This window comes from Vanacampus margaritifer, chromosome 12 (genome assembly GCF_051991255.1).
Source record: "Vanacampus margaritifer isolate UIUO_Vmar chromosome 12, RoL_Vmar_1.0, whole genome shotgun sequence".
Taxonomy (NCBI): domain Eukaryota; kingdom Metazoa; phylum Chordata; class Actinopteri; order Syngnathiformes; family Syngnathidae; genus Vanacampus; species Vanacampus margaritifer.
Window position 1 is genome coordinate 16791835 of NC_135443.1, and position 15001 is coordinate 16806835.

Below are 15001 nucleotides of genomic sequence, written 5' to 3' on the forward strand. Positions count from 1 at the left end.
TAGTCAAATAGATTTTTGTGGGGGGAAAAAAGCACAAAATATGAGTTCTTGCACATAATGTTGATTTGTTGTTCAGCAGTTTTGTGCTGTCCTTGAATGGTGATTTTTATGCAAGACAGCCCTTTGCATTGGGGGGGGGGGGGGGATTAAACACACAAAATTATGTAGTCATTTTATTGTTTGCCTCAAACCCTTTGTTGGGTTAGGATAATGGAATGTGGATAGTGGCCTAAACATTTGCATTTTATGTTCATAATTTTTTGTTCACTGTGTGACCTGCTGGGTGGCTATGAAGGCCGAAGATGTGGTCTCCTCCAGGTGGAATGTTTGCAGAGCATCTTGTGTTTAGCTGTGACATACTACATCTTTCTCCCAGCTAACCTGTGCGGATGCTGACACACTGGCCCCAGTGAACTCTCTTCTAAAGCAGCGATATATTCCAATTCTATGGGGGAAAAGAATAATAATAATAAAAAAAAAATACTATGCGAGTTTTTAAAAAGTATGAACACAAGATTTAAGTCAAGAAATTGTTTAACTGACCTTTCATTTCAGATGAATTCTAAAAATTCCACAATGGTATCAAGAGTGCTTGCGTCTTGTCTGCTTCTAGTGACTGCATGTCTAACTGGCCTATGAGAGACGGCGATCCCGTCGGTACCAAAGGTGGAGCGGAGCACAGGGGTCGCGCTGGTCTGAGCCCCCGAGTTGCCACTTTGAATGGTCCTCCTGTTGAGCTCAAAGTGTGGCCCACGATGGCTCTTTAGAGCGGGACATCACCACACAGCCTGACCTGGAATACATCCATCCGCACAAGCCCCAGAAATCTTCACTTGGAGGAATATGTGAGTTATTAGCTTATCTTATTGATCTTTCAATTATTTTTTTATGATGGTAACGGGTATTCCGTATTTAAGTAATACAGTACAGGAATATACATGTAATACAGGCAAATGCACACCTACACATTCTAATGACAGCCAATGCAAGAGCTATATTAAATAGTGTACCCTTACAAAGATTTTTTTTTAAGTTCAATTTTAATTGTCACTGTCATATTGGTGTATAACTAGATATATTATTACTGTAGTGGGAATTTGAAGTGGTGTGGTACTGCATTGTGTCATACTGGGAGCTTTAAGGTTTTTTTTACTCCTCTTGTACAGTAAACTCTCATTATTATTATTATTATTATTATTATACAGCACCATTCTAAGCGGACCTCATTATTATTATTATTATTATTATTATTATTATTATTTCATTATTATTATTATTAAGACATTATTTTTCTGGTCAGCCTTTGTATGATAAAATTGGGCCTGCTGAATGTGTATCTGTCTGTAGTTGACAGTTTCTGTACAAACTAAATTTTCTATCTAATCTATTCATTTTTTTAATTCTTCAATTGTTGCTCTTCAGGCACTTATAGTCGAGCGACTTTTCCAAATCTGAATATGGCAGCCTACAAAGCCATGCTGGTGTTTGCATCACTTGTTGTCATCTTAGGATGCACACAAGGCCAAACATTACCAAGTAAGTTTTTCTTTTTTTCCCCCTTTGACTACTAAATGTTTGCCATTGCATACATAAAACACTAACACTATTAGACATTAGTTCAGTCTTCTAAATGGAGCACTGCCATACCAGATAATGTCCAAAAGATGTCAGTATTTGTCTTTTTATTGACCAGTATATGTATGTATGTAGATGTAATTTCTTAGCCAACTTAGTACTGACAGTATGACTAAAACCTAATTAGGAGTGTGCTTACAAAAGGAAAGGTGTAGAATGTGGTATAAGCTGTGAATTTTCAAGTGTTTAATTAAAGTACCACTGATTGTCACACCCACCTAAGTGGGGTGAAATTCGTTCTCTGCATTTGACCCATCCCCTGGGGGAGCGGTGAGCAGCAGTGCCGCACTCTGGAATCATTTGGTGATCTAACCCCCAAATTCCATACCCTCATTGCTGATTGTCTAGCAGGGAGGCAAATGAGTCCCAAATTTTTAGTCTTTGGCATGACCCAGCTGCGGACTGAACCCACAACCTCCCAGTCTCAGGGCAGACACTCTACCACTAATCCACTGAGCTGATTCTGTATCTGATAAATACATGACATCACCGATGTGACCTCCTTTATGGAGGAAATTCTTCACTTGGGGCTTATTTGATAAAGTGTGTGTGTGTTGTGAGGTTTCGATCTCCTGGAAGAGTTTCGTGTGCCCGAGTCGAGAGGAGTGAAGAGAGTGGAAGGCTCTGACCCGGAGGTGGTAGCTTACCGCGTTAACCCCGCCATCCATCTGCAGAAGACCATGAGGTACCTTTGATTATTATGGTAAAATCATGAATGGCAGCCAACCTGTAACATGTAAATGCCGAATGAAGTGTGCTAATGTAGCATGCTATGTCGCTTGGGTGGGTTATTCTATCATTAAGAGTACAATTTATGTTTCTTTTATGTTTTTTTATGCTAGAGCATACAAAAGGCTTTGATGCAGCCTCTGAACTGAAGAGAACGCTTGAAGCAATGGTATTTTTATTACAAAAATGGCCACCAGCAGGTGGCAGTAGAGTATAAGTATATTTGACAGCTTGAGAACATACTTACTGACAGGTGCAAAGTGTTAAATTAGAGTCGAATGATTAGCCCTATGGCGGTAGGTAGCTTACCAACCGGAGTATGCACTTTGAAGAGACTTCTGCTATGGACACTTCTTGGACCTTTGTTAGGTGTTCCAGGAATGTCCAACCAGGTGCCGCAGCAAAGGGCCAATATAAGACACAACACTATCACTACAGGAGCGTCCCAACTAAAGGGGTGCTCCTCTGAAGGCTACATTTGAAAGCTAATGACATCACAATATCTTGTGAAGGTTGTCTCAATTCAAAGGGTAGCCTTCCTTTCCCATTTTTGGGGGTCAGGATACAACAAACAGTGCCATTTTTTATGTCCTCCAATATTCCAAGATTCTTTGTTCACCACTGCTGTGTTCTGAAAAACATGCTAAATGTATGTTTGGAAGCAGACACATACTAGGCCAGAAGGAATCGCTTCCTATCATTTTGGTTAAGCTATACGACCTACAGATGGGATGTTTTCTATGACAGAATATAAACTTGCTAAGAGATGACTGCAAACAAGGTTGTAACCACAAGCAGTTAACTGTGTGGGCCTTAAGAAGCTTTGCTTTTATGACTTTGGTGTCAATTTACAGGCCGCATGAGAAGGAACAAAGAGTGATGAGTGTTAGCCCCTAAAAAGACAAAGCCTCATACAGACGTGATTTAACAGAGTTGTATAATAACAGCTAGCAAGGTTGAGCAGGAAGCGCTGTTAGATTTTACTATGCTGACTCCCCCACCACAGAGACGTGTATCCAGATGGTCTTCCCTCCGACTACTCCGTCATCGCAACCTTTAAGTTGACAAAGGACATGGTTAAGAAATCGTGGAACCTGTGGCAGGTCAGCGGCCCGGACGGTCAGGAGCAAGTGGGCTTGCGTTTCCAGGGCGGTACCCTCTCGCTAGACTTCTTCTACATCAGTCCCAGTGGTAGCCAGATGCTGAGAACCTTCCATGGTGTGGGGAAGCTGTTTGACGGCGAGTGGCACAAGTTGGCGCTGAGCGTGAAAGGCAGCCAGGTGAAGCTGCTGATAGATTGCGAGGAGGTCAGCGTGGAGACCATTGATGAACCAATGCCAGTCATCCGCCAGGGGTACACCTCCATTGTCAAGCGGGCCGTGAGAGACCCTTCTTTCTCAGTAAGCTTCTTTTAAAAATATTTGAACTGGATCTCTGGCTTTACAATGAAAGTCCTTGTATTTTATTTTCATGCTAGGTGGACCTCCAGCAGATGGATGTTTCATGTGACCCAGAGAAGGCCTATAACGAAGGCTGCTGCGAGCTCTCCAAGGTGGTGAGTCCACATTCACTCTGCAGCTCTTGCTGTTCTGCTTGTTCATCAGTCTCATTTGGAACAATCTCTCGCTGCCGCAGTGTGGAGGCTATGCAGAAATCGGTCTAACAGCCGGAAGAGCATCTTGCAAATGCATGCATGGACAGCCAGGCATCCAGGGACGTCCGGGAACACAGGTGAATTTACACATGAAACATGACTCCATTGAGTTGAAGCATGGTGACCTTTTATTATTTCTTGTGCAGGGCCACAGAGGTCTTCCCGGAAGAGACGGTGATCGAGGAAGACAAGGAAATTGGGTAAATGAATGCAGACCTGCCAAATAAAGAGTTAAACTGACTGTAGGTGGCTGTAGGTTACAATTTAAAAAAAAAGATGACACTGAAACTGTGGAAAATAGTACAGTCGGACGGAAACAGACCAGGAACCAGGAGCACTATTGGGTAGTAAATGTTGGAACTCCTCTCATAGATAAAACGCTCATGCCTGCCCTGTAATACATTTGGGTGGAAGTAAAGATAAAAACAGATGTGCACAGATGTGATAATGTATTTCTTCTTATTTCTAAGGTCTACAGCAACAAACTGGCAGGTGATCACAGGATTTCTGAGGGTTGTGCTTTTGGAGGAAACTACCGAACTCAAGAATTTAGGAGGAAATTGTATGAAAAATTGAGAACTCAGTTGCCTTCATTAATGCGCAAGAACCACGCCACAATTTTTTTTTTTGCCATCCATCCTTTCATTTTCCTCCACTTATTCAAGTCTGAGTCACAGTAGCATAAGTTTGACTTGCCTGACTTTGCTACAGGTATTTCCTTTAGTTCCACCAGCCAGCATGTCTTAAACGAGGGTGTTGGCAGGAACTGGAGCCAATAAATAAAAAAAATAATCATTTTGGCTTCCACCGTTTCAATTACACAAATTGATAACACCATATTTCTTCAGAATCCCCTAACATTCACTAGCTTGCTTTGTCCCTGGGTCCTACCTCAGTATCTCCTTCTGTTTGGAAAGAACAGAACATTCACCAGGGAGGTGTCCAAAATACGGTAGATTCCCAAGTTGACTCAAGTGGCTCCTCTTGATGTGAGCTCTATACTGAGAATCGTACCCGGATTGCAATGCTCTGGAAGGGTGAACCCAGAACCTTGTGGAAGAAACTAATTTCAGCTGCTTGTCTCTGCAATCTATTTGATCACGATCCAAAGCTTTGTTGAGAGCTTCGTCTTTTCGCTCCAATCTCTTTTCACCATGATAGTCGTATACCCGAGGTGGGCTTTCCGTCAGCACTGACGGACTGTCCATAACTTTGTCATAGACAGATGCCGGTTTTGCTGACAAATGAAGAACCTTAAAAAAAAAAAAAAAAAAAGACAGACTAAGCACTGACGGATGTGGGTTTTCGTCCGTCAATCTAATCGTCACTAACCAGGTTAAAGTGCTGACGGACCTGACGGATGCCCGTTTTGTTGACGATTGATGGAATGCCCACCTCAGTCCGTCCTAAAATAGTGGTGACGAAGTGATGACAGAAATGTGTTTAAAATAGAATGACGGACTGATGATTACAGTTTGGAATGGCTTGAAAAAAATGACAGACTGACGACGGAAGGGTGCTCAGGGTGCTGACGAATGATGAATGACCAGCAAAATTTTGTAAAATGCGCACCTCTGTCCAATACCGCCAATCCATCTGTTGAGTTATATCCTGCTATGGTTTAAAATGTTTGTGGTTGATATCAATAATAAGTAGATTGCCTGATGGAAATATAGCGTGGCACAGTGTTTTCACTGTATGTTGAGCATGTTTGTGGACTTCTGCAGCACCCATATTGTTCTTTTTAAGTGTGTCATCATGTTATATAATTCATGGCAACGCTGACAAAAGGGCCACTCACTCATTGGTTCTTAGAGTCTGGCGCAATTCCCTGCTAAATTCTCATGAGAATACACCAAGGCCAGACACAGAAGGCAATTGGCCAAGACCCCCTAGAGTCCCTAATGACCATGTCTGCCTTAGTGGAGTGTGAAGTTTGGCACATCACGCTTACTTTTGCTCATGGGGAACGGCACACTGTTAAATTCCCGACTCGTTGATGCTGAGCAGCCGCTGTAAAATTGGAGCAGACCTCAGAAACTTTTTTTTATTTGAAAAGTTAACATTTGGAGAGAGATCCACGATTCCGCGAAAATCAAAGATTGTGTTTGGATAAAAGGAAAAGAAGAAACAAGTTGAGTTGTATTCAGATGATGATAAATGGGGCATTAGGTGGGAACTTGCATGCATGATCATGCTTTTGATACATATTTAAGGAAATCCCCTGCACTGTCTGGACAAACTTACAGTATGCAGGCCTACAGAACAAGATTCCAGACCCATTCATGCCACATTCTCACGTACTGAGTTTTCAACTGGAGGTCATTTAAGAGTAAACATCTGTCTTTTGTAATGCCTTGAATCACAGAAGCCCAACATGTTTATCTCTTTCCCTGCTTGCATCTTGAGGAGGCGCTTTCCTGGCACAAATTTTACGAACTATTATGGGTGGTCTTTTTTCCCCTTTTCCCTTACTTTTTTATTTTTATTTTTTTAGCTAGCCTGAGCTTTGCCAACGTAAAAATGCGGTTAAGCTGTAGGTCTTGCCTTTTACCGTACGGTCGGCCATTTATGAGGTTAACCGTTGATAAAATGATGAGATGTTCAAATAAACGGACAACATGAAGTACTGGTTTTGTTTGTTGATATAGAGCAACACATTTCCTTGGTGGTTAACATCTGTCTAAACAAGGGCGCTCAATTTACTTGCATTTATGGTGTGCGTGTAGTGCAGTGGAATATTCTAGTGTCCATTTTCCACTAACGTGACTAATATAAGTGACTAAAACGTAGTTGTAGGCAAAGGTTTACTCACCCTAGATGAAACAATGAAAGGGTGAAATGACATGTATTCTCCCAAAATCTCCCTTGCCCGTATCCTCACTGAGGGGCGAACGTTTACGACACTAGCGAATGTTGATTTCTCGTCAGTGTACATTCAAGGTCGCAATGTTTGCTAATGTATTCACATTTCTTCTTGTCTCGAGGAAATTTTGTCAAAATTTCCTTGTGACAAGAAAAAACAATAAACTGCTTGCCATCGTTTATAGAATGTTGCAATCTTGAATGAACCCTAACGGGAAATCAACATTCACTAATGTCGCAAATGTTCGGCCTTATTTTTGTCAGGTAGTTGTTACATTTTATATCTGCTATTTATGTATTCTTTCATGCCAAGATGTGAAAAGTCATTTAAGCAAAGAAAGCTTGTAATAGTTTGACACTTCTGCACAGAACTGCATGTGTACACAAATATTATTTTTTTTAGTTTTTACCATTTCTGAATCACAGGTCTCTCATTACATTTATTAACAATAACATTATGGCACAAATGGTACTTTCAGTGCATATAGGTGTTTGTTTTTTTATACAGATTTTTAAGTGATGTATTTTGGGAAGAAAATGTCATGCACTGTTTTTATTTTAATGAGAAAATGAAATTCATTGAGTTTCACAAAGTTATGCAGTCTGAAGTCTTCCATCTTTGCACTTACTGTATAGTTACATATAATGGATTTAATTATTATTCACTGCCAACTTGTTTTGCAGGGCATCAGGGGAAACACAGGAGACTATGGCAACGTGGGCGAGCCAGGCCCTAAGGTAAGTTCTGTCTTCACACTCCTATCAAGTTACGCTTCCGTTTGATTCTTCAGGGTGGCTAATGATAGTTCACATACATCATTCTCAGGGCGAGATCGGAAGCAAAGGCGAGAAAGGAATGAGAGGTCTCTGGGGCTCTGCGGTAAAGCAATTATATTTCACACCATCTTTTCCACTAAGACAAGACTAATGCAATGTCACAATGAAACCCAATATGTCATCCTTACAGGGAGAACGAGGTGTGAAGGGGCTGAAGGGATTAAAAGGGGCAGCGGGTTTCAAGGTGAATTCAAGGAGTTAAAGAATGGCTGACTGCAGTTTTCATTGAGTTCTAATTCTTATGATGACACTTTGACTGCAATTAAAGGGTGTTCGTGGACTTTCTGGAGACATCGGAATGACTGGGAGACAGGGAGATATTGTGAGTTTACCTGCCATCTAATTTGAATGAAATAATGATAAAGATCGCATTGTTACTACAAATATGAATCCAAAAGCTCCAATATTGAGTGAGCAAATAATTACCAACCTCCCCCAAAATTTAACATTTCAGGTCCCGATCCTAAGTTTGAAAACTCCTACTATAGTGTATCACATGTATTTATTTATTTATTTATTTATGTTTGTCCTGAAAGGGTTCAAAAGGCGAAAGAGGATATGAAGGGATTGCTGGGTTTCAAGGAGTAAAGGTATAAACATTTTCTGTTTATTTGTAAAAAAAAATTTTTAAAGCTACATTGATATTTTGTTATGATTGTTTTGATATTTTTGTAGGGTGAGAAAGGGAGCACCGGTCCAGAAGGGAATCCTGGGCCGCGAGGAGAGCAGGTGGGTTCTTCATCCATAAAAGGCAAAGTAGTTTAGCTTAGCGTTAGGATGGGTATCCTGACATGGTTCAAATGCAACAAAAAGGCCCATTAGCACTTCAAAATCTTACTTGTAAACTCACCCACTTTAATATATTGTTAGTAAATGATTTTATGCACATGAAATACCATTGGGTTTTCCTATAAGAATATAAGTAAACGTTGCTATCTGACAATGTGCACAAATCAATTATTGATAGGCTATTGTTGTTTTAGCAATGCTATAATTCCCATATAAATGTATTTCTTAGTCTTTTGTTGCGTGTCTTTTTTTTTTTAAACGTATCATACAAAAATGTGCCACATTGCCTCTCTTTCTACGGCATCAAATGTCTTAGGCTATCCTAGATGTTGCTAAGCTAATTTACTAGCTTACTTGTAAAGCAAGTCTTAGCCATCATTTGATATATATACTGTATAACAGTATATATCCAGTAGAATTAAATCAAAAACATAAAAAATGTCAAATGTGGCACATGACTTCATTTGAATTGGTGCCAAATGTCTTACTTCAAATTGCTAAACTAACGTACGATACCAGTATACTGTAGTAAGTGGCTGTAGCAACAACCAGTAAATGGACGCTTTACCAACAATATAATGACCTATACGTCTGCTGAGTGGAATACAATGGTCGAGACAGTCTTTCAGTAACCAGAAGTTTGGCTGTTCGATCCCCGCTCTCCCCAAGTCATGTGTCGTTGTGTCCTTGGGCAAGTCACTTCACACACATTGCCTCCAATGCTACTCACATTGTATGGAAGGTGCGAATGTTTGGTGGTGGTCGGAGGGGCCGTAGGCGCACACTGGCAGCCACGCTTCTGTCAGCCTGCCCCAGGCAGCTGTGGCTACTTTAGTAGCTTAGCGCCACCACAGTGTGAATGTGTGAGTGCGTGAATAATGTATCCATTCCAGTGTAAAGCGTCTTTGAGTGTCTAGAAAAGCGCTATATAAATCTGATGCATTATTATTATTATTATTATTATGGTATTAAATCTTTGACAGGGCATTGTAGGAGATCCAGGAGAGAGAGGGTTTGCTGGACAGAAGGGGAAGCCTGTATGTATACCACACAAAAATTGTCATTCATTTTAATCTTTTTTTCTTCAAATAAATAAATAAATATAATCTTGAAGCCTGAATACAGATATAGTACACTTACTGTCTAATTTAAGGGAGTCACGGGACCTCGTGGTAAAGATGGCACCATTGGACAAAAGGTGACAACACCCACACAAACATAATTTATTCCTACAAAAAGTCAACTACTTTTTAATAATAAATCAAAGTAACGTTTCTTCAGGGCATTTTTGGAGATCCTGGAATACCAGGTAGAGATGGAGATCCTGGAATAGAGGTAATGTATACTATTTCTTAATGAAAGGGAATGACAAAAGAAGTTATAATGCCTGTATATTTTTGGAAGAAAGAACGGTGCATCATCCTCACTGGTGCCAAATATTAATAATTCTAAATCTAAAAATCTGGTGTAATGTAAAAAAAAAAAGAAGGATGAAATAATGTGATGTAATCAATAAAGAAGTGGAAGTTTTTAAATATATTACATTACCACAGGATGCCTTGAGATTTATATCATTGCGATTCTTTTTCCAGGCTTATCAAGGACCACAAGGCCACCGTGGAAAACTTGGACAAATTGGCACAAAGGTATAGCTGATGTTGTTGAGAATTGTTAAAATACTGCGTAAAGTTTGGTTGGTTCATTTATTGTATGTCCTTTACAGGGGGAAAAAGGAAGCCTGGGAGTAGCGGGAGAAATGGGCCCCCAAGGTCGAACTGTAAGTTGCACTTAAGGAAGAAAGTCATCTTGTTCTATTTACCACTTTCACGGGAATTAATGGACACAGAATGAAGCAGTCCCTTAGGTCGTTTAAATAAATGTTTTATTCTCGAGGGTCTAAGAGGTTACAAAGGCTCTGCAGGGAAACCAGGAAGACCAGGATTTATTGGACCACCCGGACCTAATGTAAGTTTAAAACTCTTAACTTTAAATGCTTGTTTCTTTAGTATACAGAATGTCAGTTAATGAAGGCCTGTCTTCATAGGGACATGTGGGAGTGGCCGGAAAACAAGGAAGCAAGGTATTGTCATCAATATACCGCAGGAAATAAGATGGCTGAATTGTGATTGTTGAGATAAACAAAGCAGATGTTTCATGTGAAAAGAGGTAGGATATGGACCCACTGGCCAAATTATTAGGTACACTTGCACCTCTAATACGATCTTCGTATTATTAACGTTTTAGCTACCTTCCTTCGCGACTTGAGAATGACATTATATTAGTATGATCTAGCACAATTTGACATCACTGCAAAACCACTGCATGCATGAAATAAAAATTACAGTAATGTATTCACGGCACAACATACAGTGTGTTCCTCCCATTTCCTTGTACAGGGTGACACAGGAATCCCGGGAATTCAAGGAGTCAAAGGCGAACTGGTAAATATTCCGTCTTATTTTGTTCTTCCTACTCTTATGTCCGTCCTCACATTTTTTGTTTGTTTTGTCTCTTACAGGCACAAAAAGGTGCCAAAGGACCAAAAGGAAGGGTGGGTTGACTTGTCTAGTTACCTGTCACTTGCGGTGAAGTTTTGATCTGGATTCCCGTTTTAGATCTCATCCCTGCTGGTAATGTCAATCCACTCTAGGTTGGAGACAGAGGGCAGCCGGGTCCTCAGGGAGGACGAGGCAAGCGCGGCCCAGCGGGCGCGACTGGACGCTCGGGTCCAGTGGGAATCAAAGGAGTGCGAGGTGAAGGAGGACCAGATGGCTTTCAGGGACCCCCAGGTCCCCCAGTAAGTTTTTTGTTTTATCTTGTATTGGCTCCTTGTGTGTTTCAGGATGAACTTTTCAAGTGTTTTTTTTTATTAACGTTTAAATGTCTTAATTGTCTTAGGCCGTCTTATTTGTGTCAAATCACCCCTTGCGGATCCTGAGGTCCTCTGGCACCGGCCTTTTAACGGTTTCTAGCCTGCTGGTGGACGTCAGGTCATCAGAGACTGTTGATATTTTTAAGAGGAGGCTTAAAACACCTTTTTAATTTAGCTTTTAAAAGGGAAGTCAATCCCACCTAAAATTATGACACCAATATGTTCTATGCAGCCCCACTAGTCTAAATACGGTATTCTGGTTAATATTGCGTTAGTGGCATATGAGTTAAGCAGCAAAATCCAGCAGTTTTTATCAATATCTGAAGGTGGTCAAATGGAATATTCACCAGAATGTAATGTTTAGACTACTGAGGTCACATATAAGATAGCAATGTCGGGAAATGTTTATGGTTGACTTCCCTTAAATGATTTGTTTTACTCTCTTTAATTTAGGCCTGTTTCTTTTTACAGTAACTTATTGTCGTTTCGCTTTAGTATTGACTCTTAGCTTTGCTTTAGCTTTTTATTTTGTTATCTTTAAGCTTTTAGCACCAGTGTTTCCTCATGGGGGGCCTCAGCACGGAGAGGGGTGGTTGACCTTCTCATGGGGGACCGGGGGGACTTGGTGGGAGGCTCTGCAGCTTTTAGTCTGTGGGATGGCAGCGCTCCCTGTGGCTGTGAGCTGTCATCTTGTACAGTGTGGATGAGTCCCCTTGGGTGTTTTTCCTCACATGCTTTCTCTGTGCCCCGCCATGGGGGGAAAGGGGCAGATTTTGCATTCTTATGAATGAAAAGTTATGTACATAAATGTAGCATGATAGGGTTACAGTATTGTACTTGATGTAATCGGCAAGATCTGCTCACAGTGGTCGGCTAACCCACGTCATCACTTGTTTGGGAAGCTAGAATGTTAAAACTATTGTGGTCAAGAACAATTTGTCAAACTCTTGAGGAAAAAAAATAAAAAACAATTTGTCAAACATTTCTCATTAGTCAAGACTTATCCAGGCATGAGGTCTCATCAATCAGTGTGTCCATAAATCCATAATGAGTCTCGGGAAATCTCATTGGCTTCATTTCTCGCTGGGATTTCCTCTGAAATGCTGCCATCGCTTCAGCGTGCTCTCTGCTGGAATATTCATCCTCCATGTTCCACAGTTGGGCGACTTCCAGTGATGGATGTGCTAATGATTCGTTACGCAGGGTCCGACGCTGCCGGCTCAACATGTGATCGAGGTTTGTAAGAAAGTGGTGCTGGAGCAGATGTCCACCTTTGCCAACTCAATCAAGAGGACGTGTGCCGCCGTGTGTCCTCTCTATGGGGACGTTCCCATGGGGGCCCCCGGTCCACCTGGGCAGCAAGGCCCACCTGGACCTCCTGTAAGTTATAACAGTTTTCGTTTCTTTAGCCTAAACACACTAGCAGGGCTATTCTCCATACGTTGTTCATTTTCTGTCCCGCACATTGCAAATGTCTGGAGTAAGTCAGCTGCAGTGGTTGGCAGAAAAACGAACAACGAAAACATTCCGAATTTCCACATCGACATGAGGACAAATAGAGTCGCACAGTGCTCTCCTGGTATGCGTTGAATGTTTTTTGGAGAATTTCAACTGCCGTCAAATCCTTTCCATATTGTTATGCACAGAGGTGATGCACGTGCCGCCACATCTTCTATCACGATGATTTTTTATTAAGTGAAGTACATTTTCGTCTTTTCTTCATTAGTTGACGAAAATGGATATTGATTTAGTCCCAGTTATTGTTTATTAATGAGGGTTTTAGTCTAGTCTAGTCAAGTTTTAGTCCGGTGAAAAATGAGCGTTGGCGAAATTATTTATGTTGATGAAATTAACACTAGTTGTTACTTGTTTAATTGTAAATTGTTAATATGCATCTTATATATTTAGAAATGCTCTACAATCTATAAAACTAACTTATTAGGAGAAAATGTCATTTTTAGTATATGCCGCGGGCTGCTTAAAATTTTATGATGGGCCACTAATGGCCCCCGAACCATATTTTGGACATAGCTGGACTATACACTATATTGCTCAGTACAATAGGGACATGCAAACCAGCTTTTATGTGAGCAGAACCGTTCAGAACAAATGGAAGAACCAAATAATTTAAGGTTGACAGAACCGACATATTAAAGATGAATGTTATATTTTTTCCTTTTATGATGTTGTCAGGGTGATCCAGGAAGAAACGGCGATCCTGGAGAAGTTGGCCTGCCAGGATTTTATGGTGAAGCCGGAGATTCGGGCCAGCAAGGAGGGCCAGGTGTGGAAAAACAACGCAGACAGATTATACCCATGGCGTAGGATAGAATCATTAAAGTCGCAACATATACTCCAGTAATATATGCGCTTAAGGCTTTAGCTACAGTCAGAAGCCATAATGGGGCACCCCCCTTCCAGCCAGGCCAATGAAACTGAAGGATATTTACAAGGTGTTTCATTTAACAGTGATCTCAGGCTCACACATGCACTTTATTCAACAGCGCATTTCCAGGTAATGTCATTCTTCTGCTCAGTCTGCTGTATTTTGAGAAATGGAAATGTGTGTGTGTGTGTGAAGGTGACAGAGGAGAGCAAGGTGATAAAGGAGCCAAGGGACATGGCCTACCTGGCTACACTGGAGAGCAGGGGATCATGGGTAAAAATCTCACAATGTTGCTTACTTACTTTAAATATGATGTTTTTGTTTAAAGATATCTACCAAAATAATACATCAACGGAAATATTTCAATTCTATTTTTGGGTCAATCACAGGTCAACGTGGACGAGCTGGCCGGGTCTTTAACGGACAACCAGGAAAGCCGGGTGAGCGGGGACAAACAGGCCTGTCTGGAATCAGGGGCCATGCGGGTCTCAGAGGGCCCCCCGGTGTCTGCCTCACCTCTGGATGTGCTCTGCTCACTTCTACAAGTCCTGCACCTCAAGTTGCTCCTCAGGCTGCACCCCCGCGAAGGTTGAGGAACCGCCAGTGATGGAAATGAGTCAAGGTGGACAGTTGAATATTGAAAGGACCAAAACGCATTGGATTCATTCTCATGTTAATATGTTTTCAGTCATAAAAATACTGTTTTGTGTGTGTAAATATTCTTTGTAGCTGAAGCTCAGATTTTTTTGGACCATAACATAACACCCCAAACACACCAATATGGAATGATAGTGTATGTATAAAAATGAAGTCTTTATTTGATTTTATTTAAAAGATTTCACAATCTGACTTTTGCTCCCTCTTCCTACCATCTTCTTTTCTTATCTAAGATCTCGGGGTGCTGAAAACGAGTACCGACAGGCCTTTCCGCCCTGTCTCCCTCTGTTGGTCATTGTTTTTCATTTTTCTTGGATGGGTTATGCCTTCAGTCTATTTTGTTGCTCTGTACTTGTGAATTTACAATGACAATAAAGATCCATTTCATTCTTTATAATAAAAACAAACAAAAAATGTTTGACTATTATGATCAGATTGATATTTATTTACTATGTGATGAGCTAATCACATCAATCAATATTGCGATTATCATATACAATTTGATTATTTCAAACCATTTGTCATCGTTAAAAACAAAAAAAGCTTCAAACATTTTTGTCAGATTTATTCTTAGCTA

The 15001-nt window shown here is 40.8% G+C and overlaps 1 protein-coding gene and 1 long non-coding RNA gene across 2 annotated transcripts; one reads left to right on the forward strand and one right to left on the reverse strand.

Moving 5' to 3' along the window:
• Window positions 1–184: 184 nt before the first annotated feature.
• Window positions 185–2427, reverse strand: LOC144061583 (uncharacterized). The gene is made up of 3 exons (XR_013296215.1): window positions 2283–2427; window positions 544–793; window positions 185–445 (listed from the first exon to the last, which is right to left on the reverse strand). It is a non-coding gene; the product is annotated as an uncharacterized LOC144061583 (long non-coding RNA).
• Window positions 1458–14758, forward strand: LOC144061582 (uncharacterized). Its single transcript, XM_077582151.1, has 26 exons — window positions 1458–1536; window positions 2197–2320; window positions 3371–3764; window positions 3842–3916; window positions 4000–4095; window positions 4165–4218; window positions 7568–7621; window positions 7710–7763; window positions 7851–7904; window positions 7989–8042; window positions 8257–8310; window positions 8396–8449; window positions 9493–9546; window positions 9663–9707; window positions 9791–9844; window positions 10102–10155; window positions 10233–10286; window positions 10403–10474; window positions 10554–10589; window positions 10906–10950; window positions 11028–11060; window positions 11160–11306; window positions 12585–12761; window positions 13575–13665; window positions 13963–14040; window positions 14157–14758. The coding sequence occupies exons 1-26, from the start codon at window positions 1458–1460 to the stop codon at window positions 14372–14374; spliced, it is 2304 nt and encodes a 767-aa protein (XP_077438277.1). The 3' UTR covers window positions 14375–14758.
• Window positions 14759–15001: the final 243 nt, after the last annotated feature.

What these genes read in the sequence shown, in the direction of transcription:
- LOC144061582 (XM_077582151.1), top strand. Translation starts at nt 1,458, where the DNA reads ATGGCAGCCTACAAAGCCATGCTGGTGTTTGCATCACTTGTTGTCATC. An exon ending in ACAAGGCCAAACATTACCAA is followed by an intron (nt 1,537 to 2,196) that starts GTAAGTTTTTCT and finishes GTGTGTTGTGAG; the next exon opens with GTTTCGATCTCCTGGAAGAG. An exon ending in CATCTGCAGAAGACCATGAG is followed by an intron (nt 2,321 to 3,370) that starts GTACCTTTGATT and finishes CCCCCACCACAG; the next exon opens with AGACGTGTATCCAGATGGTC.